The sequence below is a fragment of the Gopherus evgoodei genome, chromosome 5 (genome assembly GCF_007399415.2).
Source record: "Gopherus evgoodei ecotype Sinaloan lineage chromosome 5, rGopEvg1_v1.p, whole genome shotgun sequence".
NCBI lineage: Eukaryota > Metazoa > Chordata > Testudines > Testudinidae > Gopherus > Gopherus evgoodei.
Genome location: NC_044326.1, coordinates 127134324 through 127161686, shown reverse-complemented (window position 1 = coordinate 127161686; position 27363 = coordinate 127134324). Strand labels below are relative to the sequence as shown.

Here is a 27363-nt window from a genome sequence, read left to right as displayed (position 1 = left end):
TACCTGAAAGCCCATGCAATCGCATGGGTGTCAATGACAAAGCCACATGTCTAAAAAAGCCAGCAATGGCTGGGAACTTAAAAACTGGAGAGTACCAGACAGCAAATCCCAGTGATGACTGAACCCAGTGATATTTTTAACAAAAAAAGCTCTAAGCCATACTTTTACCTGTTTCCATCACCTCACACTGACTCAGACTTTCCAAGCTTCAAAGTAACACACTGACAGAGCGACAATCCTGGAATTTTATTATACAGATACTTCATTCACAGAAAGTCATTAGCATTCAACTGCCACTCCAGAATAACATTCAAAGTAGTTAATGATATGATCTTTAATAAAGTCAAGCCATTTTGTTTCCGTAAGCAAAACATTTGCTGGTCAGCTACTAATGACACAACTGCAGAAGATCAGTACTCTGAGGTCAGGCATAGAATCTCCGGGTTGGAAAGAACCTCTAGAGGTCATCTAGTCCAACTCCCTGCTCAAAGCAGGACCAATCCCCAACTAAATCATCCCAGCCAGGGCTTTGTCAAGGCTGACCTTAAAAACCTCTAAGGAAGGAGATTCCACCACCTCCCTAAGTAACCCATTCCAATACTTCACCACTCTCCTAGTGAAAAAGTTTTTTCTAATATCCAACCTCCCGCACTGCAACTTGAGACCATTACTCCTTGTTCTGTCATCTTCTACCACTGAGAATAGTCTAGATCCATCCTCTTTGGAACCCCCTTTTAGGTAGTTGAAGGCAGCTATCAAATCCCCACCCGTTCTTCTCTTCTGCAGACTAAACTATCCCAGTTCTCTCAGCCTCTCCTCATAAGTCATGTGCTCCAGGCCCCTAATCATTTTTGTTGCCCTCTGCTATACTCTTTCCAATTTTACCACATCCTTCTTGTAGCTTGGGGCCCAAAACTGGACAGAGTTCTCCAGATGAGGCCTCACCAATGCCAAATAGAGAGGAATCATCATGTCCCTTGATCTGCTGGCAACGCCCCTACTTATACAGGCAATTAGAACATATGGACCTACACTAGTCCTTTTTAATAAGCAGCCTGCAAACTTTGCTAGGCTGAAATACAGTGAGAGCCTCATATGGGATGCTCCTAAGCAGACAATTTTCTGCAAGTCAGCAACCAAGTTTACTAATGTAACTCATCAGAGGTGGAAGTCATCAGGTTCAGCATATATTGCCGTTTTGTATTTTAGCAACACAGCCTTACTGGCAAATTTAAACACCAACAGGAAAAGGCTATTTTCAGAGCAAAGAGAAGCAAAAATAGAGACTCAGTTCTTACACATAAACAGGAGACCCCTTTGGAAATCTAACAGCTCCCCCCCCTTAATGAGAAGCCCATTTCTTCTGCTTTAGAGCTAACTAAAAATATTCCCTTAAGTGCCTAGAAGTCACATTTTCTACATTGCACAGCTGCGTGGCTATTTTCAGAAGAGGCTGATTTTCCTGCACTAAGGTTTGTCCCGGTGATAAAAGACTAAGTTAATATTTTGGCTCTTGATGAGACCTGAAGGAAGTTCCCTCCCCAGAAAGAACCAGCATGACATCCAATATACCTAATATCACACTACGTAAGTTTTGCTGGGAATTGTGAACCACAAGACAATGCCAGAACATGCATCCTGTTGTGGCCAGACCACAACCATCCCTCCAACATCGAAAAGCCCCCGCCTACACTATTCAGTCAACATATGGTGTGAAATTAAGTCTTTGGAAGACAGTCTATAAACGGATGTCTTAGTCTGACATGAAAACCACAGTCCTTCCTGAACAGAATACAGAAAAGCATCAACGAGTCCTTGAAAAGAAAGATTGGAGCTTTAGTTCATGCTTCCGTAACAACTTCATTAGGCATGGTATTTGGAAGAAGTATGTAACCATAGCTGTTTGTGGATACTTTGGTTCATCTTGGGCAAAGCATCATTGCTGCATTAGATTTTCTTCTGATGTACTGTGTGATTGGAATATATAGCCACTAGGCTGGGCTGAAGAGGCTGTCTGTCTTAACCCGTTTGCATTGTTGTTGTAGCCATGTTGTAGCCTAGGATATTAGAGAGACTAGATGGTTGAGGTAGTACCTTTTACTGGACCAATTTCTGTTGATGAGAGAGACAAGCTTTCAAGCTACACAGTGCTCTTACTGGAAACGGTACTTGGCGATTCACAACTAAATACAAGGTGGAACAGTTTGTTTAGCATAAGTAATTAACAGGGGAGCATGGATCAGCATTCATGTTGTGCTCCAAGTCTGTACCCGCCTGGGTCTGGGCAGCTAATGATCCAACCAACGGACCAAATTCGGTGATGAATCCTGGTCATGTGCCAGAGGAGGCACATCACACATACTCTAAAAAGAAGTAGTTAACATATTTTAAGGGAGCATTCAAGGTGACAACTCTGAAGTCATAGGACGGAAAAGCAGGCGTCAGTGGGTTACAGATTTACAGTGATTTGTAACCACCTAAGCCCCCATTTTTGTCCTATAACTGCAGAGATGTTTACGGGCCACTTCACCTTGAATGATCTCTTAGAATGTGTGTTAACTACTTAAACAATCTGTTTCATCTTGTATTTAGCTATGACACTCTAAGTACCTTGCCCAGACCTGAAGAAGAGTTTGTTTGGCTCAAAAGTGTGTCTCTTTCATCAACAGAACCTAGTTTAATAAGACATTCTCACTCACCTTGTTTTTTTAACCTGGTCAGACACACTGGTCACTCTTGGCATGCATCTGATGAAGTGGCTTTTAGCCCACGAAAGCTTATGCCTAAATAAATTTGCTAGTCTCTAAGGTGCCACAAGTACTCCCTGTTATTTTTGCTGATACAGACTAACACGGCGACCACTCTGAAATGTTGGTAGTGAGACAACCTTGAGAAAGAGCTGTTTCACAAAAAGAAACAATTATTTTTAAGCTGAGCTAGACTGTTTTTTGGGGTTGTACTGTCCCATTGTCCTGTCAATCTTCAGCACTGCATGGTGCTTCTTACTATAAGGATAATTATGGAGTGTCTGAGATGAAATTTAAAAGAGAAAAAATGAGACAAAGAGGAAACCACCTAACAGAGGTGCTAGTGATGTCTTGTTATACCACACAACAAGCCAACAGCCAGCTCTCAAGATAGACAAGCTGAGCCACACAGTGTTAGTTCCAGATGTCCAGAAGTTAAAGTCTCTATTATGCATCAGAAGCTTGTATTATCTCTAGCTTTTAGAGCTACCAAACAAATAGATGCTGTTTGGAAATCCCTTATTTTACCATATATAGTACAACAGAGTATCATCTGGCAAATGTATAGCAGTTTGGGGAAATACTTGATTCTTTTCTACAGCATACTCTGCAAGCACAAACGGTGGACAGCTTTCTCTATTGTCAGCTCTGATTCTTTCTGTGAGTGAGATATTTGTTCATCCTAAAAAGGGTGCGGGACCAGATGCTGGATGAAGCAAAAAAGGTTAAGAGTTTGATTTCACTAGATGTTAGACTCCAGTTCTGGTTTTAAATCAGCTTTTGCACTAGTTTCATGAGTGCCTTCGAGATCAAGGCTCCATGTCCACTGTTCCCTGGTACTTGGGGATTCCAATATGGCAAAATGAGAGACCTGCAGTATTTCGAACAAGTGTTCTCAGTGAAAACAGAGTAGTAGCCTTAGCTCTTTCCTTACTTGTGTGTGCTTGTCCCTTATTACTTACACATTGATCAAGGTATCCGGCTGCTAAAGTTCAATTTACTCAACCACAATCCACGCTTCTTTCTAGTCCTTAATAAAATAAGAAGATGCAAACCAGATAATATCATCTGCCTAATAAGGCTCAAGTAGCACAATGATGAGAGTAACACGTATCTACAGAGATAAATGAGTGATCTTTGGCAGAAGTGCTGTGTACTGAAGCTATAGGCTCCTGCAATACACAGCCTAAAACTTGGTATGAGCTAATCTTCACTATGGACCCAGTTCTGCAGGCTCTTTAGGCACAGAACTCCCATTGATTTCTACAGGAGTTCATGTGCGTAGCAGCTGTACAATCAGGACCTGCAGTGGGGCAACTTGATAGTGTGTTAGTACCAAGTAAAATAAAAGAAAAAATAAACAGAGAAGATATGAAATAGGCAATGAATCAGTTTGCAAAGTTATGAGGGAAAACCTCCATTCCCCAAAAGGCTCAAACGGGCTCACTCTGCACCTTCTTCAGCTGATTTTGAACACATTATTCCTTTTCCACTTGCAACAAATTGTGGAAGTAGCGGGTTTTCAAAACCAGCCTTTGCTATCACATTGTATTCAACAGCCTGAAAACCCTGAGTTCACTGTCACTGGATTGGCTTGCTCAAAGACTTCTATATTTGTGGAAGACACCACAGTTTGAAAGAAGAAACAATTCTGTATAAAGAAATGGTACAACCTTACAGATTAGGGCTTGATTTGTGGAGAGCAGAGTGCCCCAGTCTCCCAGGAGGTATGCAAAACCTCTGAGATTCAAACCAAACAGAGAGAGAGGCTTTCTACAGATAACCAGTAAAACAAGTTTCAAGTCCTTTTGACATACTTATGGATTCAGCTTTTGTTCTTCTATTTAAAAAGCAGCTGATGGACCATTCAATTCCCCAGCTTTGATAAGTCATTGTCCAACTGCTTGACTTCCCTCTGCACGCCTAGTGATCTCAGATTTAATAGCATTCATTTTGGCTCTGGGTAGTAAGCCTGCCTGCTCCACAGGGTGATGCTTCTGGTGGCTGACAGTCCCCATGAACAAGAACACCCCTGTGACAGCTGAGTGCTCTCAGACAGAGAGTGGAAAATGAAGCTGACTCATGGAAGATAAAACCGTATAGTACAAGGAAAGCCAATATATACCTGAGCAGTTGTATGGTTGACTATGGCCTTGCCAGGGGAAGAGGGTGCTGACTGCTGCACTGTGAGGATCTGCTGTCCTAAGGCTACATTCAGAGGAACACCCACCGTCTTCTGAGGGGAGTTAGGAGGCTGCGAGGCCACCGACACCATTGTCAGCTGCTGAGCAAAATGAAGAAGCTGGTTAAATTCATTCTGCAGTGAACAATTCCATACTACTGAAGTTCTTCAGTGCACTGCATACATACACACCACACTGACACAAAAGGCAAGGTGTTTTACCTTATTAGGGGACTTCAGCGGGGAGATAGCTATTTTATTCGGTGTCTGTTGCGTTGTAGAACCTAAAGAAGGCCCAATAACTCCACTCTCAGAGATCGTTATGGTCTTTGGTGGCGTTCCCGGAGCAGTCTGTGAAAGAACCCTACCTGTAAACAAGAGGCACAAGGTCACCCTAATCACTTATAAGTTTGTTTATGACAGCCTTACAAGTAAAAGGTTTATTTCCATATCATGGGTGCTAACAGAATGCCTATGCATCTCGGCACCACCTCAAAGGGAAAGTTACCTTGATATCAGTGGAACGACACCAATGTTATTTAGATCATGTTTAATGGGCAAGGAAATAGTCAAACTGCCTTAGAAGCAAACACATTGCTTTTGGGAGTTTTCCAGATAAACCTCATGTCTAAAAATACCTTGAAAAGTTAAATTTACATTGATATTTTCAATATGTTTCACTGATTATTCCTTACTCTCAGAGCTGAGTTTTAGCTCAATCTTCTCTGCACTACTCTGACATCATGGTGCCCTACACAAATAGCTAGTTCTGGCATGAGACTTACTATCATCCTGCCCCAGCCCTCTTGATAAATGCCTGCTGCGCGAACACCCAGTGACCTTCCCATTTTTCAGGAAGACCAGCACACTCAAAAGATGATTCTGAGTATTCAAGACAACCCACTGAAGGATTAAAAAGCCAACCAGCAGAAATGAGCTATTTTAGGATGGTAAGGGGAGTTTTGGTTAGTTTATCTGTAAACATTAGTTGTAAGTTTGTTCCTTCGGGATTAGTTTCTTGTATTTTATGTGTCACTGAGCAATGTAAATGTGCTATCCCCAGATCAAAGTGCAACCTGAACAAACATCTGCTCCGATATGACAGGCAAAGGTAACAAGCTTAAACAAGTGGCACCACTATCTGATCTCTATTTTATTAGAAAACATGGAGGGTCACATACAGTTTGATGCTGGCAAGTGCACTGCTGATTTAGCCCTGCTGCCATATCAACAGAACACAAAGGATGGCAGCAGAGCAGATGTGGTGGGAAGCAGGAGCTGACGCTCATATGGGACTGACTTTATATTGGTAAGAAATATTTTGTAAAATAGGGATACAAGTATCCAACCTAATTATTAATTTTAGAAAGATTTTTTTCCATTTGCATTCACCTTAGGAGGGATATAATTAAGGAGTTTAGGCCCCAAAACTGGCAGCCTGCATTAGGTAATAGTCCATTTTTCTTAGCTTGCTTTTAGAAAAAAAATATCCAAAGTTAATTATCTACACACGCCTCTGTGCTTGTGATAGCTGGCTCCTTAAAAGCCTTCTCACTCTGCTCCTACAGCAGCCCCTGGGAACAGGGTATGTGTATAAGGAGCAGCTCACTAGCCCAACCTTCTCTTCTCCCAGCAGGTAGCCCAGGTTGACACAGCAACCACTGGATGCCCACACTGAGTAGCTTATGGCTATTGTGGCCCCAATCTACCTTCCAATGAAGTCGCTGGATACACATCCATTAATTTATTTCAATAGGAGTTAAATCCGGCCCTGAGGCAATGGGGGGGAAATTGGTGAGAGACAGAACAAAAAATGAAATAAAACAAAGTAATTAAAATGGAAATAAAAGGCGAAATGGTGGAAATTGGAGTCAGCATGCAGAGCAAGAAACTATGACACTGGGAACACTGGTGTGACACCAGTCCACCAGCCTATTACAAATGGGTGCTCCAGCAGGAATGGGAACTACTGAGATCAACTGCTCCCCTGTGCTCACATCTTCCATGTACAATAGCACCAAATATTTAAAAAGCCATGTTACTTTCCCCTGACTTTTTGATTAAGATGAAAGTATTTGCTCTACAGGCAAGGGACAAAGACAAGAGAAAGAGTTGAGCAGTAAGATGACAGACACGTGTCAACAGGGTTCCATGAGCCCCCTGAAACAGCATTATTTTAGTGAAAAATCCCCTACCCCAGGGAGTCTATACACAAGATTAAAAAATGATCCTATCTATAAGTTTAGTAAAAATGTACAATGAAAAAAATATAACTCCACTGTTACTAATAGCCCTTAAATGAAGAAACATGATGTTCTTACAAATCTGATATGAAAACCTCACCTTCAATACTTTTCAGTGTTTCCAGTTTGTTTTTCTGAAGATATCAGCTTTCCCCTTCTCTGTCTATTCCAAGTACCACTCTTGTTTCTCCTTCCTTCCTAATTGGAAGGCTCACCGTTTACATTTACTTTAAACTTTAAGAAGCTAAAAGCTAGAAGCTGTAAGATCCTCCCAGTCAGCTTAAAAATATCAGCAAGCACAGATGCCACACCCTCCCTGTGAGTGAAGGCCAGAGACTCTCAGCTGGCAAGCTTGGTGAACACATCTTTAAAAACATTTTTCCCCTTTTCAGAAAAGGAGTTCTACCTATCAGTGACACTTATCTTGTATGGACTGAGAGAAAGAAGTCCTGATTCTCTAGCACACTGGGTTAAAAGAAAAATGAAGTTGAAATACAAATCTTTTAAAATACTGAATTAATTGTCGATTTTGTGTTTCTGTTCCAATGCAAGCGCTTCCAAGAACCGCAGTGGAAAGACTTAACAGAAATTATAAAATGGCATGTACTTACATGTAAATTTCTTGCTATAGTCCTAGCTAATTTCCACTCTTTCATATATTACTAGTGAAAATTTAATATGGTTTTGTGCAAAGTTTTTTGTTTGTTTGTTTGTTTTGAGGTTTTTTTTTTAAACAAAGTTACCATTAATAAAGTTCCCATCTAGAAGTTTAAGACCAAATTTTAGGAGAGCGGAGAAAGAAAAGCATAAGCTACTTTCTTTCAGAAAAGCATGGAAACCACGAAAAGAAAAGAAATACTACTTAAACTGATGATCAGGTGCAGGAGTAAGGAACAGGAAGCAAAGCCAGATAAGAAAAAGGTTGTAATTCATATTACATGCAGCTTATATGGATAAAAAGTTAAAAGGAACCTTGCAGAGATAGTTGTGTCTTTTCATGGGCCACTTATGCATAAAGTTCAGTAAGTCATCAGACTGCACAGGACTGCTGCCTAAGAGGCTCTGTCAGTCTGGTAGAAGTTGAACAGCAGCCTATTTCCAAGCTCTTGTGGACTCCTTATCTTTCATATTTGTTTTAAGAGATAATTTACAGCATCTCCTAGATCTTACTTTTATATTTATGTAGGCAATGGAACTGAACACTGAATGTACATTGTTTCAGTGGTTCTCAACCTTTTTTTATTTGCAGGACCCTAACGAATTTCGAATGGTGTTGCGGACCCCTTTGGAAATCTGCTCTCTGTATTATATATAGTTGAATTCTGTTCAGTCAGTTTTCAGTCTAAGTCTTTCATGGACCCCTTAGACATGGTCTGCAGACCACAGCCTGAGAACCACCGGTCTAGAAGAGCTGAAAGTACAAAATGGAGAGGGCAAAACCAAGCTGATTATTTCCCAAAGTAGAAAATCATTTCTCGTCATGTTTGTTTATATTTATAGACATTTCTATTAAAGTAAGCACCTATATATGGACACACCATACAATTTCATTAAAGTGGCACTGTAAGCTTTGAAGTCACATTTCTGTCTGAGAATACTGTCTGCAATAAGTAACATTTACAATTACAATACATGGAAAATATTAGAGGAAAACATAATTTGCTTTCTTTTTTCAGTTCGTTCACTTCACACATTTGCTAGCGCTTTCTGCATAGTGAATCAGTCAGTCCATTTTCTCTGTGAGGATTTTTTCAACATAGCATCAGGGAAAAGAAAAGCATCTTAAGAAAATATAGAAGGTGAACTTGTACAACCATAAAAACTGGCAACCGTACTCCAAGACAGGCATAAGACTTTAAGCTACTTTTTAAACTCTAAGGCTTCAAGTTCGCTGTGTCCCTGCAACTGCTATACCGTATAGGATCTTCACAGCTAGCAATCTGAATGACTGAAGTCTGATATAAAAATAAAAACATGCAGATGTGGTGTACCATCTTAAGCAGCTACATATTAGCTATAAGTTCTTTTAAACTTCTAAAATTCTGAAATGTGATGCACTTCACATAGCATCAAAAGCTACAATAAGTGAACTGCAAGATTTTTATTCAGGATCACCATTTCATTCCACAGCCCTTGAAAAACAGCACAGCAAAACAAGTCATAAAGAAGTACAACCTGCAATGACTGGCGACACTTGAGTTGTCTGTCCTGTAACCGCTTTGCTATTAATTGGTTTAGCAAAGATCAGCTTGGTGATTACTGGGCCAGAAGTTGGTGTTCGGGTCTTCTTAGCAATCTGAAAGAGGGACAGAGAGAGAGAGAGAAAAGAATTTTAAAATAACCTCATAGAGTAGGGATTTGAAATACAGTTTTGCTAGGTTCATAATAAAGGGGAGGGACAACACTCATATAATTGAGAAGAAGTGATTCATCCATAATATTCTGCTGTTGTTTCCCTCCCACTCACACCTCAATTTTTCCCTAGGGAGAGAATTAGCTTGTCATTAGTGCCATTTGGTCAGCCAGTGAAGTAAACAAAGGTGCAGCATAGCCACAGTATTTCTTTTCCAGATAGAGTGAATCTCTTCCAAAATATGTCTGGTCACAACAAGACCCTCGGGCAGAAGTCCTAAAATTGTTTCCACGCTCACCCAGTTTTATTTAAGAAGTTGGAGCATATTCGCGGATACAGAAGTGCGTGATTTTTAAAAAGTTACAAAATTTCAAACAAGGTATTTATTCCAAGTCTGAGTCATTGAAAGAAACTGTGTTTTGGAAGTGTTAGTCCATCTATCCCAACCTGGAAGCACATTTCTACCGCACAGTTGGTGATGGGGAAACCATGTTCAGCATCTGTTGTAAGAAAACGCTATCAATCTCTGGGAAATTTTGATACTTATTTTTAAATTGCTGCAAATGATCTGTACACAGAAACGAAGGGTATTTTTTTTCTGCAGTGAACCTTCCATACCTGTGAAGACTGATCCAAGTCTTCCAAAATACGGCTTGATAAGAGACAGGTACTTTTAGCTGGTTGAGGGAATTCAGGTAGAATTGAAGATTTATAAACAAGCCTTTCATCTCCCCATCCAATCTATGGAAATCAAAACCTGATCTCCTCAACAGAACACTAGATTGTGTTTGTCACAGTGATCAAATCTGATACTGGTAGTCAGCTGGCAAAGAGTTGTGGGTTACTGATTTAGAATTAAGATACTTTCCTCCAGTCACTAGGATATATTTTAATTTGCTGGCCACAAAAGCTCCCTGCAGCTATCTGTTACCAGTCAGCAGGTATAAATTGAGGTCCATGGCCTCAGTATTCTAGATATGGCAAGTAGGGATGGTTCTACCTTTAGCTTCTGGGCACTGTGTGGGAGCAAGGGTCAGGAGGGCATATACTCTAAATGAACAGAAGGGGAATTGGGGGGGCATAAGAGGACCTTTTGCAGGAAGAATGGCCTGGTTGCTGGTCCCCAAATACCGACAGACAGATTGGGTGACAGTGGGACAGCAGAGCGCATCTCTATCCAGTTGTCCCTTAAGTTACAAGGTCATGGTCTAGTTCCTCTTTAGCCTCCCCTCCTCCCCCATTTCTGCCAATGGGATAAAAGAATCCTACAATCTCCCCCATCCCTCACATCTCATCTTGGGATGAGAAAACATATAAATAGGATGTTCAAAGCCCCTGGGATTTTTCAGCCCACCCCCAAATAGTCATGTGGTGGAAAGAGGTATTGAAGCTGGAGTGTGTCAGTGGTGAAACACCTTGCGGTAAGAATGCCATTTCCAGCTTTCAGAACATCCCCTCCTAATTATATGGTTTTGGAAGTGAGCCAAGTTGATCGAAGAAAAATTTTGGCTCCCCTATTAGGCACTCTGACCAAAAGTCAGCCCTGACAATTACCAGTGTGGTAGATTAGAAGTTTATTTTTCCCACTCACCACCACCAGATTTACACAAGTGTAATTCCAGTGACTTGAATGGAGTTGCCACATCATAAAACTGATAGTAGAGTAGAGAATCAGGCCCTAAAACTTGGGATCAAAACCACAATTGCATTTCACTCTAGAGTAACCTACAGAGAATAAAATCTATAAACACTGCAAGGATTTGGATATGTAAATTATGATTTTATATGGCCACAGTAAAGAGACCGTTCAGAGGAAGTTATTGCCAAATGGGCTAATTTCTGTGATCTCCTACAGAAAACCCTAGTTATAGTAATCACTGACTAAAGGCACCCATAGTGTTTTGTTTTTAAGAAGTGCTGCCGTTTTAAAATTGATCTGCATCAGCACACCATCAGCTCCAAGACCTTCAAACAAGAACTAGCAGTTGGGTCATTTCAGATCACAGCAGTGTACTCTGTGATAGGAGTTATACAGACAGCACCACTAGGGGAGTCAGTGCTCACATCTAGCAATGGCTGTGGGAGGCATTAGGCCTGTAACTGTCTGGAGAATCATCCTAGCACATTGGCTGCTGTCCTTTTCAAGGAATTTAGTCTTACTGTCTTGACAATGAAACCTCCCTAGTAAAACAAACCGTGCCTCTGTCCTCCCTCAGCGGTACTCAGCCAATAGCAGCTAAGGGAAGATGGTTTTAAAACCAGACACAGCTAGAAAACGGATCTCATTTAACAGAAACCATGCACTCCTTTGCGCTGCAGTGCAAAATTATTCCAGAGAGAAAAGCTCTACCTTATTCAGTCCGTGGATCAAGTCCAGCTGTGGCCTGGAGATTTATTCTCCTCACATATACTGTACATACTACTCTATGTCTTGGCACTGATTTTCTCTTCAGTTTCAGAAAGAACAGAACCAAAAGATCGAAATATCTTTAAAAAATGTGGAAAGAAAATATAGACTATAATACAGTATGCAACTCATATCATTTTAGAGCCTTAAAATGAGGTAAAATTTACTATTAGCCCAAATGAAAGTTTGTTAGAACATAAGGGAGACAGAAATTAGTCAACAGAAGTTTGAGAGAAAAAAATATTATTAGTACATTGTATTTAATTGTTTGGAAAGAGCAGATCTCATCTACATTGCATCGTATAATTGTGTAGCATGTAGATTTAATGAAAGTTAAGACTTAGCTCTAATAATAGATACTACAATAGGTATGTTTAAAATCATAAAATACATTTGTTTTAAAGAGATTTTTCAGTAAAATTGCTTGTACAATTTAAAAAAGTATCATAAATGCGCACACACCTGTAACAGTAAATATCTGTCTACTAATACACCCCCTGAAATTGTCTCTGCCCTTTGAGAAATCAGTCACACTTGCTCTGGACTATTACAATAATTCAGTCACTTTTACTCTCTGAAGTGACAAGTGATGTCAAAAAGTCAAGCTAGTCCAGCATACAATCCACATCTAGCAGGAACACCTTTGTTTGAGATGACATTAGGTATTACTAATAAATAGTGATTCATCTTGTTTTAAAGCACTGCCATATATCAGGCTGCTGCTCATGTGAAATATTTTAGGAACACTCGAACCAGAGTTTTGGTGGTGGTTGTTTTTCTTTGCGAAGCAAGGGGTTGCAAGCCTGGGTAGTGGGGAGATCAGGGATAGAGTGGGGAGCAGTAGGGGATAATTGCAGCAGAAACAGAGTGCAACTAATTCTATTTACTTGTGTCTGACAAGAATGTCCATTTTACTCAGCAACTACCCAGGGCTCCCAGGTTCTGCAGCTGTATAGCAGCCTTGCCATGTGGGCTGCCCCAGACCAGGAACCAAAGAGCTTCCAGGGCATCCCAAATACCCAGCCGGCCCGGCAGTCTGGAAGTCCTGTGGTCTCCAGTCTGGAGCATCCAGCATGGGGGGTTGCCCTGGAGCTGCAGACCCTGCAAGCCCATCCCAGGACTTCCATATTCCCTGAGGCGGAGCTGGGAATTGAACCCTGGTCAGAACTAAGGCTTCCAGGGTCTCCAGCTCCACAGCAGGCAGGGAACCAGGTAGGTTTCTGACAGAATCCTGCCTCTGATTCAGCTAAAGTTCATCAAACCCAACTTGCTTTCACAAGAAATTTCAAGTTTGATGAACTAGTAGAGGGATAGGCAAACTATGGCACGCGTGCCAAAGGCGACACACAAGCTGATTTTCAGTGGCACTCACACTGCCCGGGTCCTGGCCACCAGTCCGGGAGGCTCTGCATTTTAATTTATTTTTAAATGAAGCTTCTTAAACATTTTAAAAACCTTATTTACTTTACATACAACAAAAGTTTAGTTCAGGGCTCGGCAACCTTTCAGAAGTGGTGTGCCAAGTCTTCATTTATTCACTCTAATTTAAGGTTTCGCGTGCCAGTAATACATTTCAACGTTTTTAGAAAGTCTCTTTGTATAAGTCTACAATATATAACTAAACTCTTGTTGTATGTAAAGTAAATAAGGTTTTTCAAATGTTTAAGATGCTTCTTTTAAAATTAAATTAAAATGCAGAGACCCCAGGACTGGTGGCCAGGACTTGGACAACGTGAGTGCCACTGAAAATCAGCTTATGTGCCACCTTCGGCATGCATACCATAGGTTGCCTACTCCTGGTTTAGTTATATATTATAGACTTATAGAAAGAGACCTTCTAAAAACGTTAAAATGTATTACTGGCACATGAAACCTTAGAGAGAATAAATGAAGACTTGGCGCACCACTTCTGAAAGGTTGCCGACCCCTGAACTAGTATTTTCCAGTGAAGTTTCTGACCAGTCCTACTAGTTTCTTTGAATTGGAGTGTGAAGAATCTTCCCTGCAAGCAGCTCTCCCCTAAGGAAATGTGATGTGGCAATATCACAAGAGAAATACATACAGCTCTCTGCTCCTGAGAGAATACAAACAGGTTGCTTTGCAAGTGTCTTTATTTACAGTAAGGGTCAAATTCTGCCCTGGGATGTGCACTCACAGCTCAGTGGGAACAGCATGCATGTATCTAAAGGCAGGTTTTGCCCTTATCTGTTAGATTAGAATATGCTTATGCAAGAATATGCTAGATGATTCTGACCTATACATGCAAATACAGCTAACCTATACACAGTATTCTGTCATATCAAATCTGGAGATGTGATAGAGCAAAGGTGAAGAGAAGTACCACAGCCATTTTTCAGGAAAGATGACTGAACTTGAAGAAACAGGTTCAGGGAGCAGGGTTTGCAGCAGGGATGGGGAGGAGACAAGGGTGGGTTTTAATTTGAACAGAAGATACCATTGAGGTGGCTGAAAAGATTTGCTTTGCCAAAATAGCCCTGGCCCAGGAGACTGAAATCTCTATTGCAAGCTATTGGCTCTGCCAGTTATCACAGCAAGACAAATTCATTTAGGCTAACTTAGCAATTGGAGTGGAGATGGGGCTGGGCATGAGATTAGAAAGAGGCATGAGTAAAGCCAGATCTACACTCAAAATTTTGCTGGTATAGTAATGGGGGTTGAGGTGTGATTTTTTTATTATATTTTTATGCTGGCAAAAGCCCTGGAATAGATGCATTTATCACATCATAAGAGTCCTTTTGCTCGTATTGTTTATTTCAGCTGCAGAACTGGTATAAATTATATCGCCAAAAGCTCTCTTTTGCCAGTATAGGTTCCTTCTACACTAGGAATTTTTGCTGGTATAGCAAACCTTTCCTAGCATAGAAGAGGTCCAAGTTTATAATGCATTTTACTCTCAATAGCATTGCAGATTCAACATAGCACTAAGAGAGGGACCCGGATTCTATAGAATGTTTTACTAAATTCCAATTAGTTTTGCCTTTTTCAAAGTAATGGGATTGTATTATTTACATAAGGTCCAAACTGGAAGACAATGGGGCTGTACAGGTGCAACTGAAGGTCTAACATGACCTGAACAACTTTTAATACCAGTGATGATCTATGTTAAGAACACAGCTAGATTCTCAGATCCCAGGCTGATTTTAATCAATTCACTTTTCAGAGTCAAACGGCATTTTAAATAAATAAATAAGATAAATTATTAGCACTTTACACAGCCTTCCATTGGTGGATCTCAAATGGTTTTACCAATCAATTAATTAAGCCTCACAAAATCCTTGAGGTAGGGGAGTAGCATCACCATTTCACACACAGGGGAACTGAAAAGTTAATCAGAGCCAGAAAGAGAATCTGGATCTCCTGACTCCCTCTGTCACAATTCATCTCCTAGATCAGGATTCTCAAACTTTGTAAGTGTGGACAAAATCTTAATAGTGAGATTATCTTTCTCTCACAGAACACTTTCCCTCACATGCATGATCTTGTGGATCATGGATTTCTCTCCCATTTGCAATGACATAATATCCCTGTGTTATATTATTTCTTATAACGAAAAAGCAGAATGAGGGAGGTGTTTATATATTTCTGTCTTTGTTGTAGTAAGTACTTTGTTGTTTTTAAAACAGTCAGTCACACTGTTGACTCTTGGTCTGCATTTTTTTCTGCGCAATCCCATCCATTCCACTCCTCTATACCCCTTGCTTCTCTGCACTTGCTTGTTTGCCACTTGGTCCTCTTCTTCTCCAGAATGATTCCCCTACCACTGGCCCACCTTTGACACTACTACATAAATTTTTCTGCAGAAGCAGCTGAAAAAAAGACCCGGCGTCATATGATCAGCCTGTTTCACTGAGAAACTAATGCAGTAGACCACAGTCCCCACACTAAGCCCTAATTTACCCTTATGGATCTCTTACATATTAAACATGCATGCAGATGGCATAGCTTTATGGGGGTGGGCAGTGGGTTTAATCACAAACATTAATAGTAGCTTTTGAAAAGCCAAATGCAAACAGTTACATCTATTTTACAAAAGGAACCAAAAGGGAAGAGCAAGTTGGTCTTGCAGAGCAGTGATTCTTAAGGCTTTGCAATTGGACATGAATCAATTAATCAGGAAAACCTTCAGGATTCCTAAAGGCAAGAAAATAGCGGAGGACAATCAGGAAGAATTGCAGCCTTTCAAGTCTGAGATACCACGGGCAAGAGGAAAATCATAAACGCTACAACCTGAGAGTGCAACACAGCTTATGCATTTTTAACTTTAGCTTTCTTTTAACTGCCAGCATCAGCTCTACAACTCAAGCCAAATGGCAGGAACTGATCCATTCTTAAATGTTCCTGTGCTGAGCTGCTGAGTCAGGAGGCACAGCCTCTTTTAAAGATATTCTGCCAACCTTAACATTAACAGTGGAAGTAAAAAAGAAATCGGTAGGGAACAGTCAAACACTAAAAATCAACATTAGTCAGGGATTTGATCTTCAGCTTTGAGCACTGAGCAATATGAGAAAAGACTGCACTGGAAAATAACACTGAGATTGCATGGTGCTTTAAAATACATAGTCTCAAATGTTCTGCATGATATAGTTTGTGTTTGCTTGCTGTGAAATATCCATTTGGGAGTTTAGTGCTCTAATTTGTTTGCTTATGGCTCCACCATTTTACATGCACAGCAAATATTCTGTTTTTTATATAGACTGAGTTTTATTTTCCCATCCCCACCTAATGTTTGTGGGAAAATCTTTTTTCCAAATTCAGCCTGGTGTGCTTTAGAAATGTAAACAGCAATCGGAAAGAAAGAAAGAAAGAAAGAAAGAAAGAAAGAAAGAAAGAAAGAAAGAAAGAAAGAAAGAAAAAGATTTAGAAGAAATAAACAATATCCCTGCAGAGTTCAATCTTCCTAAAGGTATATGGGATTAACTGGAACAGTGAAGAATTCTCTCCACTGCAATACATTCTGATGGCATAGACACATACTCTGCGATAAACCTTAATCTTCCAAAAGGTAGTTGGATGTAAAGAACTTACAATTTAAATACATTCACATATGACTGAATACACTAGAAGCAATATTCTATATATACTCATGGTGAATTCTGAGGGTTGCGTGTGTACACACTTGCAAACACATTTCTATCAACAAAAACGAATCTTCAGTATGGGAACAGTTTTAGTTTTAAGACAAAAAAGGTTTATTTTTAAAAAAGTTTCATTAGTACAACCCCTTTTACCTGTACTGTTTTTAACTGCTGGGTCTGTAATACAGAAGACTGGGCTGCAGTATTTATCAGCTGACTTCCCGGCGTCAAAGAGGAGACACCAACGACAGGCTTCATCTCTGGCCTCCCTCCAATAGTAACTACTTTGATCTGCTGGGCAGGTACCTTGGAGTCTCCTGCCTGAGCCTGAATTGTGGCCTTCTGAGTCTGGGGTAGCTGGTTGTGGGGTAGTGCTAAGACAATTGGCTGGCCAGCCTTTCCCAGAGTTGTCACAATTAGCTTTTGCCCTTCTTGTTTAATAGTTTGGTTGCCAAGTTTAAGATCAGTGGCCTTGTTCAGAATAATCTGATTGGCTGAGATAGTGACAGGAGTCTGAGCACCAAGTTTATGGAGGCCACTTTGCAAGGTAGATTTTACTGTTGCATTAGTGTCAGTTTTTGTAATTGTGGTATTCACTGTAACTTGGCTTGAGTGATTGCTGGGCACAGTAGCTGGCTCTGTGGTGGCTGTGATTGTAGTTGCAGAGTCACTGGCTGAGCTTATGTTCACTATTTCTTCCAGTTCTGTTTCCATAGGAATAGCATCTCCCATAGGTGACGCCACAATAACAGCCTCAATGCTATCATCTTCCATCAGAGTTATACCAGTGTCCATTATTTCCTCGGGGAGTAAGCTGTTCACCTCTGCTGATACCACCTCCATCGTAGATGTTCTGGTAGTAAGACAATGGCCAGGCACTGCAACTGTATTTAAAAAAAAAAAAAGGTCAATTAGTAGGTCATAAATTATTAAACTCCATGATAACATACATTTCTGCAAAGCTTCATGAATAGTATTACCAGAGAGGAACATAAGTGCACAAATACTGGAGGTGCGGGAATTTAGCAGAACTATATTTTCATGTGAAATTTATCCTTGATTCTTTAATACTTTTACTTGAATTTCCTTTCAATCTTAATTTAGATCAGACCTCCTCCAGTAGCACTGCAATACACCCATGTCTCCTTAGGCCACAGAAAGCCAGGAATTAAAACATAAGAGTTCATGAATGGTTTTAGTGGTCACACATGCCAACATTCATTACCAAGCTGTCATTCTGTGGAGTTATTTGAAGTAGTGAATGTGCTAATAGTTCACTTGTTTACGAGTATTAATTTCAGTGATCTCAGCAACAGCACATGGGAAAGCAGAGCTATTTTAGTGACAAACTTAGTTACCTATTGAACTTGATCACCAACTCATTTGAGAACCAAGCCAATAGTACTGCTTTTCAAAGCCGTGGGTGATTTCATGCTTCGGTTGTCCCACGGGGTGGGGGGAAAAGCACAGCTCACTTGTTCTATACTTATTAGAAAAGAAAGAGCCTTAAATTGTGACTGTAATATAAAACATCCAGTGAATAAATGAACTAATCTGCAGGACACAGCAGGGTGTGCTGAATTGATTAGAAAGAAAAGCAAGCTTAAAAAAACAGAATTAGCAGTGGGTTCTATACATGTGAGTCTCAACTTGAAAAACCTTGAAGGGGGGGAAATGAAAATGGCAGAATCTCCTGTAAATATGATACAGAAGCATGAATATTGGACTTTCCATTAAAAAAGTAACATATTGTCAGACAACAATGACCAGCATTTGCTTCCTTCCATCAGCTTACTTCTTTCACCTTACAGTGGATGGGCACACTATGTACCCGCTTATCATTTACAACATTTACGCTGAACCTCAGGGTGTAACAACCGTAACACCTGGCCCTCACAAACCTGGGTTTGCACATTGCACAGCCAAGGACAGGGGTGCCATTTTTACAGCACTCCCATTCATAATTAATGGATTATTATTGTGGATGCTTTAAAATGCATGGATTAAATGCTGAGGTTGCCTTACTGATTACAGTGCCATTCTGCACCTGAATTTGCACCATTTTATGATAATAGCCAAACTGACCATAGAATAACTGTAGATTGTTCACCCATGAAGTACAGAAGCTAGGGAAAAACTGCAGTATGTTATCTAGTTTATATGCTGACCGGCTGGTGATGAAAGCAATTAACAGAGTCAGGGGTTCCCACTAGCTTCTGTTTATTTTTGTTCATTAAAATGTTGTAAGAAAACTATACAAGAAAAAGACGATCAACAAAACATTTTTATGGTGCAGCTCGGAACTTACAGGTCCTTAACAAAGAGTTTCGCACCAAATACACTTTAAGAACTGAGAATCTTGGGGCAGGTCTACACTACAGATTTACAGCGCCACAGGTGCAGGTGTGCACCTGTAGTGCTTCTGGTGAAGACATGCTAAACCGACAGGAGAGTTCTCTCCTGTCAGCTTAATAATTCCACCTCTGTGAGAGGTGGTTGCTATGTTGGTGGGAGAAGCTCTCCAACCAACATAGCACTGTCTACACCAGCGCTTAGGTCGGTATAACTACATCACTCAGGAGTGTGAACAATCCACAACCTTGAGCGATGTAGTTATAGCGCAGTAATTTTGTAGTGTAGACCGGAGCTTGATATTAATGACTTTAGCCAAGTTTGTTTTCTATAATAAACTTGATGGGAAATTTGGGATCTTTTCATAACAATACTTAGCATTAGAACTTTATTCTTTGCCTGTTTTGGGGAAAAGCTAATTTTTTAACATACCAGTATTTAAACCAAACTCCCTTCTTTATTTTTTTAGCAACAGTGTAGGAATTTTTTTGTATGGCATCACAAACACAGCTTGTTATGAACAAAAGTAGGCTTTGTAGGAATTCTATGGCCCTTTAAAACAAAAAATCAACGTTTTTGTTGCCATCAGGGATCGGAAACTTTTCTATAGCTAATTTAAGACCTACCAGTTCCCTAGGCTAGTAACAAAAGATCATAGAATCTAGTGGATAAAATGCTAGTTTCACATTTCAAAGGTTGCAAGTTCAAAATTTGTTCCTTCAAATATTTTTTCTACTCTTTTAAAGCAAGGAAGTAATGTATGTGATGACAAATATTTCAATGTTAAAAAAAGCCAAGCTAAAAAGTGACTGGTTGTTTAAATGGTTAAACGAACAAGTCTCTAGTACTAAAAGCCATTTAAAATGACAAACCCTTTTGCAACATGGTTGATTTAGTAGCTACCATATAGTTATCTAGCTGCACTGTTCCTTTTCTAAACAGGCTTTATTTTTAATACATGAAATGTTATGCATTATGCCTCATGTAGGCAAAACTCTCACTCGTCTAAGAGAAGCTCGGTCCACAGAGCATCACAACACAAATGCACAAACATGCCTATACTTAGTGGCACTTAAGTAACCGCTCAACTGCAGCCACTAACCCTATTTTATTTTAAGTGGATTTTCTTTTAAATGGATCTCAGAACATGATAAAATAATGCACTGACATTAACATCACTAATAAATTATGCTGCCTTTATTTCTCACATTATACCAAGCTTCAGCTACTAGTGTGAGATAACCCAAATTATCAGACAAGACTTACCATAGAATAGGAAAATACAAAATCAGCTGGCAATGATTCAGCATTGGTGTGCCAAGACCACTATCTATCATGCTGACCAACATGGTCTCATCATTTCCTTGTGCTCTCCCATCTGTCTGTATCCACCTGCAGTCTCTTATCTTATACTTTGATTGTAAACTCCTAGGGGCAGGGCCTAACTTTCTGTTCTGTGTTTATACAGCACCTAACACAATGGGGGCCTGGTCCAGGACTAGGGCTCCTCGGTGCTACCCCAATACAATAAAATATACTTCCATATTTGGAGGTACCCATCTTTGGCTGCAATGACTTTTTAGGAGAAAGAAAGAGAGAGGAATAGGAGAAAAAGGATACATGCAGTGAGCCTTGTGGATGTGGAAAAATTGGAAAGAGTCTAGCGGAGAGCAACAAAAATTATTATGCGGCTGAAGCACATGACTTATGATGAGAGGCTGAGGGAACTGGGATTATTTAGTCTGCAAAAGAGAAGAATGAGAGGGGATTTGATAGCTGCTTTCAACTGCCTGAAAGGAGGTTCTAAAGAGGATGTATCTAGACTGTTTTCAGTGGTGGCAGATGACAGAACATGGAGTAATGGTCTCAAGTTGCAGTGGGGGAGGTTTAGGTTGGATATTAGAAAAAACTTTTTCACAAGGAGGGTGGTGAAGCACTGGAATGGGTTACCTAGGGAGGTGGTGGAATCTCCTTCCTTAGGAGTTTTTAAGCCCTAGCTAGGATGATTTAGTTGGGGATTGGTCCTGCACTGAGCAGGGGGTTGGACTAGATGACCTCCTGAGGTCCCTTCCAATCCTGATATTCTATGATATGCAAAAAACAAGGTGATGACCCACCTTCTTGTAGGGATAGCTCAGTGGTTTGAGCATTGGCTTACTAAACCCAGGGTTGTGAGTTCAATCCTTGAGGGGGGCCACTTAGGGATCTGGGGCAAAAATTGGTCCTGCTAGTAAAGGCAAGGGGCTGGACTCGATGTCCTTTCCAGTTCTAGGAGATTGGGCTATCTCCAATTATTACCTTTATTACATGTGGCTATAAGAACCTCTCAGTAAATTTAAATCCTGATCCCTATTCACTACTTATATATGATGAATTTCTAACAAACTGTTATAGCATTACAATAATTTGGTATATATTAACATTTTCACTGGTAAAAATGCAAACCAATAAAGGTAGATAGGATTCTTTTGATGAAAATTACAGAATTAATAGAATAAGCTGTGTAGCACAAGTTAAATGTTAAAAAAAATCAGAATTTTTAAAATACCAAAGTTAATTACATCTACGATCCTTTCCCATTCCCTGTGACCTTGCCAAAGTAATTTCAAACTAATTTACTGAATGCAATTTTCACCGGTAAATAATTTTCCTCACATCAGTCCAAAGGCAGTTGGTTAATTTCAGGCATGTAACTAGTTTTTATAAATCTAAAAGTAGCTACATAAAGTATACATCAAACTTTCAACATAATCCCCAGAATGAGTGACATTCTCTTGTGACCAGCAGAGCCATTGCCTTGTGCCAAATAAAATGAAACAGCTTTGCCAGATACAACAGCTGGTAGATCCTTAACGCTGAAAAAAAACCTACTTCAACGCAGTGTGCAAATCCTATAGAAGCACTATTTAGAACTGTGTGGGCTCAGAGAATAATGTCACCATATTGAGAAAAGTACCAAGAAAGCCCTTACAGAAGTAAGAGTTTCAGAATCCAAGCCCCAAACCAAGAAAATCTCAGCAAGATCTTTCCACACTAGGATATAACTAGGATATAACACTACCACAACCCCTCAAGAGTAAAAAACCAACCCAGATGCATTGGGCCACATTTGCTACTCACGTTCAGAGCAATATGATTCTCCTAGGTTTTACACTAGCCATAAGCAATGGGACAATACAATACAAGATTACTTAGAAAAATAATCTTCTTGCAGGATGAGAAGAAAAGATTGTTAAAATCTTTCAGCTCCCACGAGACAGAAATAGAGAATGAACTGTTCAGAAGTGCTACAACAACTCAAATGTGCAGAGATCTCTGCATGTTGTTTGTAGGGGGACCAGACAGCAAATGTGAAAAATCGGGACAGGCCGTGGGAGGTGATAGGAGCTCATGTAAGAAAAAGACCCAAAAATCAGGATTGTCCCTATAAAATCAGGACATCTGGTCACCCTATGTTGTTTGTGCCCCGTAAATCCAAGTCTTCCACAACTCAATGAAATTAATGGGAGACTTTCTGTTAACTTCAATGGACTTAAGATGGTCTCTACTGAGGAGGACTATCCAAGATTTCCTCTGTAGTGTTTTGCTTTTTGGACTGATAGTGGAGAACCTCACAGATATAGTTGTTCCCTGAAAGCTTAATAGTCTCTAAATACGTCTCTGGAAAATATGTCTCTGGAAAATATTTGTGTCCACTATCAATGAAAGAAATAGAGCAGTATGTGGAACTCTCCTTACAGACAGATAATGGTAGCATGTCATCCTTTTTTGTAAATGAAAAAACAGAAGAAAAATTAAAAACACTAAAATTTCAGCTGTCTTAAAAGCCCTACCAATTATAGGCTGTGGTCAGGTTTGGTGGATTGTTTGGTTTTTTTTTTTGCAAAATTGTGCACAATAATTTAGAGCAAACAAAAGAAGCATGTAGAATTTTAATATGGTTAGAAGCATAAAACATGATTCTTTGTAAATAATTAGCTGAGATAACAAAACTGCACAGCAGTTAATTAATTTCTGAGAAGTGAAGAGAGGCTGTAGCTCCAAAATCAATGTTGGTGAGGTAAGGTGGGAAGGAGAGGGTAAGAGAAAAAAAATAAAGTCTCCTCCATGAGTTATGGTCTGCAGAACTATTTTTTAAAGCTACTAATCTGGGCAGTGTGTGGTACTTAACTATTGAACCGATTGTGGCTGAAAAAAATCTACTGCAGAAGCATAGACAGGTTATTTTCTTTACCAAAATAGTAAACCCATACCCAAATGTAAAAATAATAAGATCCATGCAGGAAACAATAATAGCATTTATAAACTTACGTCCTGCTTTTGTTTTGAACAATATACCAACAAAAAATACAAAACTAACAAAAAAAACCACAAAACAAAAATGGGATTTCTCAGAATACAATTCAAATTCTAGTCAACGTCCATGAAGGTTATAGTGGTACATCTAGAAAGGGTACGAAAAAGTAAGCAGCCTAAATTCCTAACTTTGACCTACAAAGGAAAAAAAATTGGAATATTATTTTTTGTTTCCTTGTTATGTATAACAGAGGTCCTAATGGAAATGATTTTCATATGTTTAAGCTGTTTTATATTAGAAATTCAGATCTTGTATACCCGTGAAGAGTTAATAGGGGAATTGAGAAATACTAAGTTATGACATTAGAGATACCAAGGAAGTAGATTGTTTAAAACTCTATTTCTCTTAATACCTTTCTAACAAGCAAGAGAAAGAAAAATCTCTTTTTGTTAAGGATACAACATAGCAATCCCTTCAGTTAAGGGCTGCGGAAGCTCTGACTTCACTTGAATCACTCAAGGAATTTGTCATCAAAAACAGGGAAAACAATTTACTTGGCATTCCTGATATTTTTAAGGCAAACAAGGAGAATATAGAGCAAGGTAAGATAAGAACAAGCCTGGTTTTCAAGCCAAAAAAGAAACTTAAAAAGATGAATAATGAGTAAGGGTGTTCAGACCCTTCTTTCACAAATCATAAAGGAACAAGTAAAAACACAAATCCTTTTTCCTCTAAGAGGGGATTAAGAGACAATAGACCAGTGGAATAAATATGTAACAAACACAAATTAAAAACAGACCTGCAAGGCAGCTGGATTTTATGACCGGTTCTGTTGAACATATAATGCAAGAACAGAAAATAACCCATTCAGATGTCACACTTTACCAAAGTTATTAAGAAGTTAATCACTGCTACAAGATCAAAGTATCAAAGTTTTAGATTCCAAAATAATAATTAGGATTACATTATGCTTCACTAACAAAACAATGTCTCAACACAAACCATATAAAAATTGCATTTACACAAAGTACTGGGAAGCACCAATAACATGAACCCAAGATACTATACTATCACTCTGTTCTTGCACTGTCTTAAGGATCAAAAATTCCACCTCCATTTTTTAAAAATTCTTGAAACTATATTAATAGTAAACAATTAGGCCCAAGACAAAAGTAATAGTCAAACTAAAGCAGTGTCTGGCCAATGATTACACCATCGAAACTACGGACTACTGTCTCCTCGAGGCACGGCTTAAAACCCGAGATCTTGAATATTACAATGAGCTGCATACGCAAACTGAAAAATACTTCCCAAAATCTACTCATTAGTAGCAAGTGGGAACCACTGCCTGGCAAGTATTGCTAAGGCATCAATTTCTCCCTTAACGTAAAGTTTAATTAAAAACTGAAGTTTTTAGCCCTTCCATACATGAAGTGAATGTAATCTTATGAGATGTGAGTCTGTAGACAGCCAGCTCCCAGGCATCTATTACAGCTTTGTGCTTTGCAAGGCAGTAACTGAGTGAGATGAAGAAGAACTGGGCAGTTTCACTGTTGTGATTCAGAACCCTATGGGGCGGCAGTGACACTGTCAAGAATTATACCAATTCCATAGTGCTGCCACTGCAGACTGGGAAAGCTGTGAGCAGCAGCAGAAACAGGCACTGGATTTATTCCTGGGGACAGAGGATAAAAACCAAATAGAGGCTGGGGAAGAGGTAGAATAATGAAGACCTGTCCCCATGAGGCCCTCCAACTCTACCCCTGTAGCACCACATAGGAGGCTCTGTTGAAGCACTGGCCCCCTCTAAACACAGGGGGTACTGGAGGCATAAGCCTACCCCTTAGAGTAGCTACTGGAAGAGGGTTATAAATGTTTTCAAAGAGAATTACTGGTACAGGTTAGCCTCCAAATCCGTACAGAGTACGACCCTGGCGCTTCAACGCATAAACAACGTTCATAGCAGTCACAGTCTTCCGCTTCGCATGCTCAGTGTAAGTAACGGCTCTTGGATCACTTTCTCCAGGAACACCTTCAGCACCCCGCGAGTCTCCTCGTAAAAGAGACCTGAAATAGGCTTCACTCCCTCTCGACAAGCCAAATGGCGAATAGCGGGTTTCATAATACCCTGGATATTATCCCTCAACACCCCCTATGGCACTTAGCGCCTCCTTTTCCGAGACCCTTGCCTCCCTTACCACGACCAGACATATTCGCTAGAGTTACAGACAGAGCTGGAAAGGGGGAAAGGGAGTTTCTTCTCCCTTCCTGCATCTAGAATGGGTGGAGCTACCTACTAGTCAGAGACTAAAGAGGAGGACCCAAGAGGGATTCAGGGACAACACCCTTGTAGAAATCTAACCACACTCTCCCCCTGCAGCAGTTGGGAATGGAAAAAAGGCCAAGCACTTCAACAGGACTCAGCCAATCAATGTTCTGTACATTTTTTGTGTCCTGCTCATGATATAGAACATTACAGGAAGGTGGAACAGCACATCTAGAACCCTGATAAAATAAAAAAGATCGACAGGAATGATACAAGCATATTTTCATCAGCCTTCCTTCCATAGCATCTATCTGATTAAAGTAGGTCTATATGGAATATTCCATAACTGATTTTCATTTCATCAAGTTTTAGATATGCTGTGTCCCCTTACTGTCACATTCTAAGGGTATGGCTACACTTGCAGACGTAGAGCGCTTTGAGGTAAACCAGCCTTCGTAGAGCGCAGTAAGGAAAGCGCTGCAGTCTGTCCACACTGACAGCTTCAAGCGCACTGGCACGGCCATATTACCAGCTCTTGCAACAGCCACAGAGAGCAGCGCATTGAGGTAGCTATCCCAGCATCCAAGTGACTGCAACATGCTTTTCAAATGGGAAGTGACAAGGAGTGTCTTGTGTGTATGTGGGAGGAGAGAGAGTGGGCTTGGGGGGGCTGAGAGCATGTCAGCATGCTGTCTTGTAAGTTCAGGCAGCAGCAGATCTTGCCCTCCGCCTCCCCTCCCCTCTCTCTCTCACACACAGCATTCCACAGTAAAGGTTGCTTTGTCTCGAAGCAGATAAGCAACCAGCTGTCAAACGGAGCTTTCAAAGGGCATATCCAAAACAACGACAAGAGTGGCCACGTGACTTAAAGGGATTATGGGACATTTCGGGAGGCTGATCAGAGCTCAGTAATGCAACACCTCGTTCACACTGAGGTGGAGTACCAGGAGCACTCTAGCCGTGGAGTCTGAGCGCTCTACATGCCTTGCCAATGTGGACGGGGAATGAGCTAGCGTACCCGGCGCTGTAACTCACAAGTGTAGCCAAGTCCTAAAACACAGACACAAGTTGTTCCTGCTTTGTTCTTTTCTTCCCACTCAACTCTTTTTCTGGGGAAGAAAGGACAGCAATAATAAATTGTACAACTGTCAGCAGTCCTATGAAATGCCCTACACTTCCAGGCTACTGAACAGTTTTCTACAAAGCAGCATCCTAAAATGCATGGTTATTTAAAAGATTATAAAACATGGATTACAGAGTTATACACTGTAATCCACATAAAAGAAAAATCTCATAATTCCCCAAGTGTGACCTCAAATAGTAAATAACATTTGGAGGGGGCGTAACCTATGTGTGGCATGAATGAAAAATATGGAGATGTATTTAATAACATTTTAAAAAAAAATCTTGAGTTATGGGG

General features: G+C 40.2%; 1 protein-coding gene, 1 long non-coding RNA gene and 1 pseudogene across 6 annotated transcripts in view; 1 reads left to right on the top strand and 2 right to left on the bottom strand.

Annotated features, from left to right (window-relative positions):
• LIN54 (lin-54 DREAM MuvB core complex component) overlaps positions 1-27363 on the bottom strand; it is a 61773-nt gene that overhangs the window by 17180 nt on the left and 17230 nt on the right. For 3 of the 5 annotated variants that reach the window (XM_030565022.1, XM_030565020.1, XM_030565023.1), the window contains exons 2-5: positions 17182-17912; positions 9348-9468; positions 5152-5297; positions 4873-5031 (exon numbers count right to left, since the gene is read on the bottom strand). In XM_030565022.1, coding sequence (XP_030420882.1) covers positions 4873-5031; positions 5152-5297; positions 9348-9468; positions 17182-17871 — 1116 coding nt within the window. In that variant the 5' untranslated portion in view covers positions 17872-17912. Of the gene's footprint in view, positions 1-4872; positions 5032-5151; positions 5298-9347; positions 9469-17181; positions 17913-18386; positions 18491-27363 lie in introns of those variants that run through there. The other 2 variants (XM_030565021.1, XM_030565024.1) reach the window with 2 other exon arrangements.
• Positions 5308-9219, top strand: LOC115652653. Its single transcript, XR_004000707.1, has 3 exons — positions 5308-5879; positions 6090-6238; positions 8422-9219. It is a non-coding gene; the product is annotated as an uncharacterized LOC115652653 (long non-coding RNA).
• On the bottom strand, positions 25539-25888 carry LOC115652651 (annotated as a pseudogene).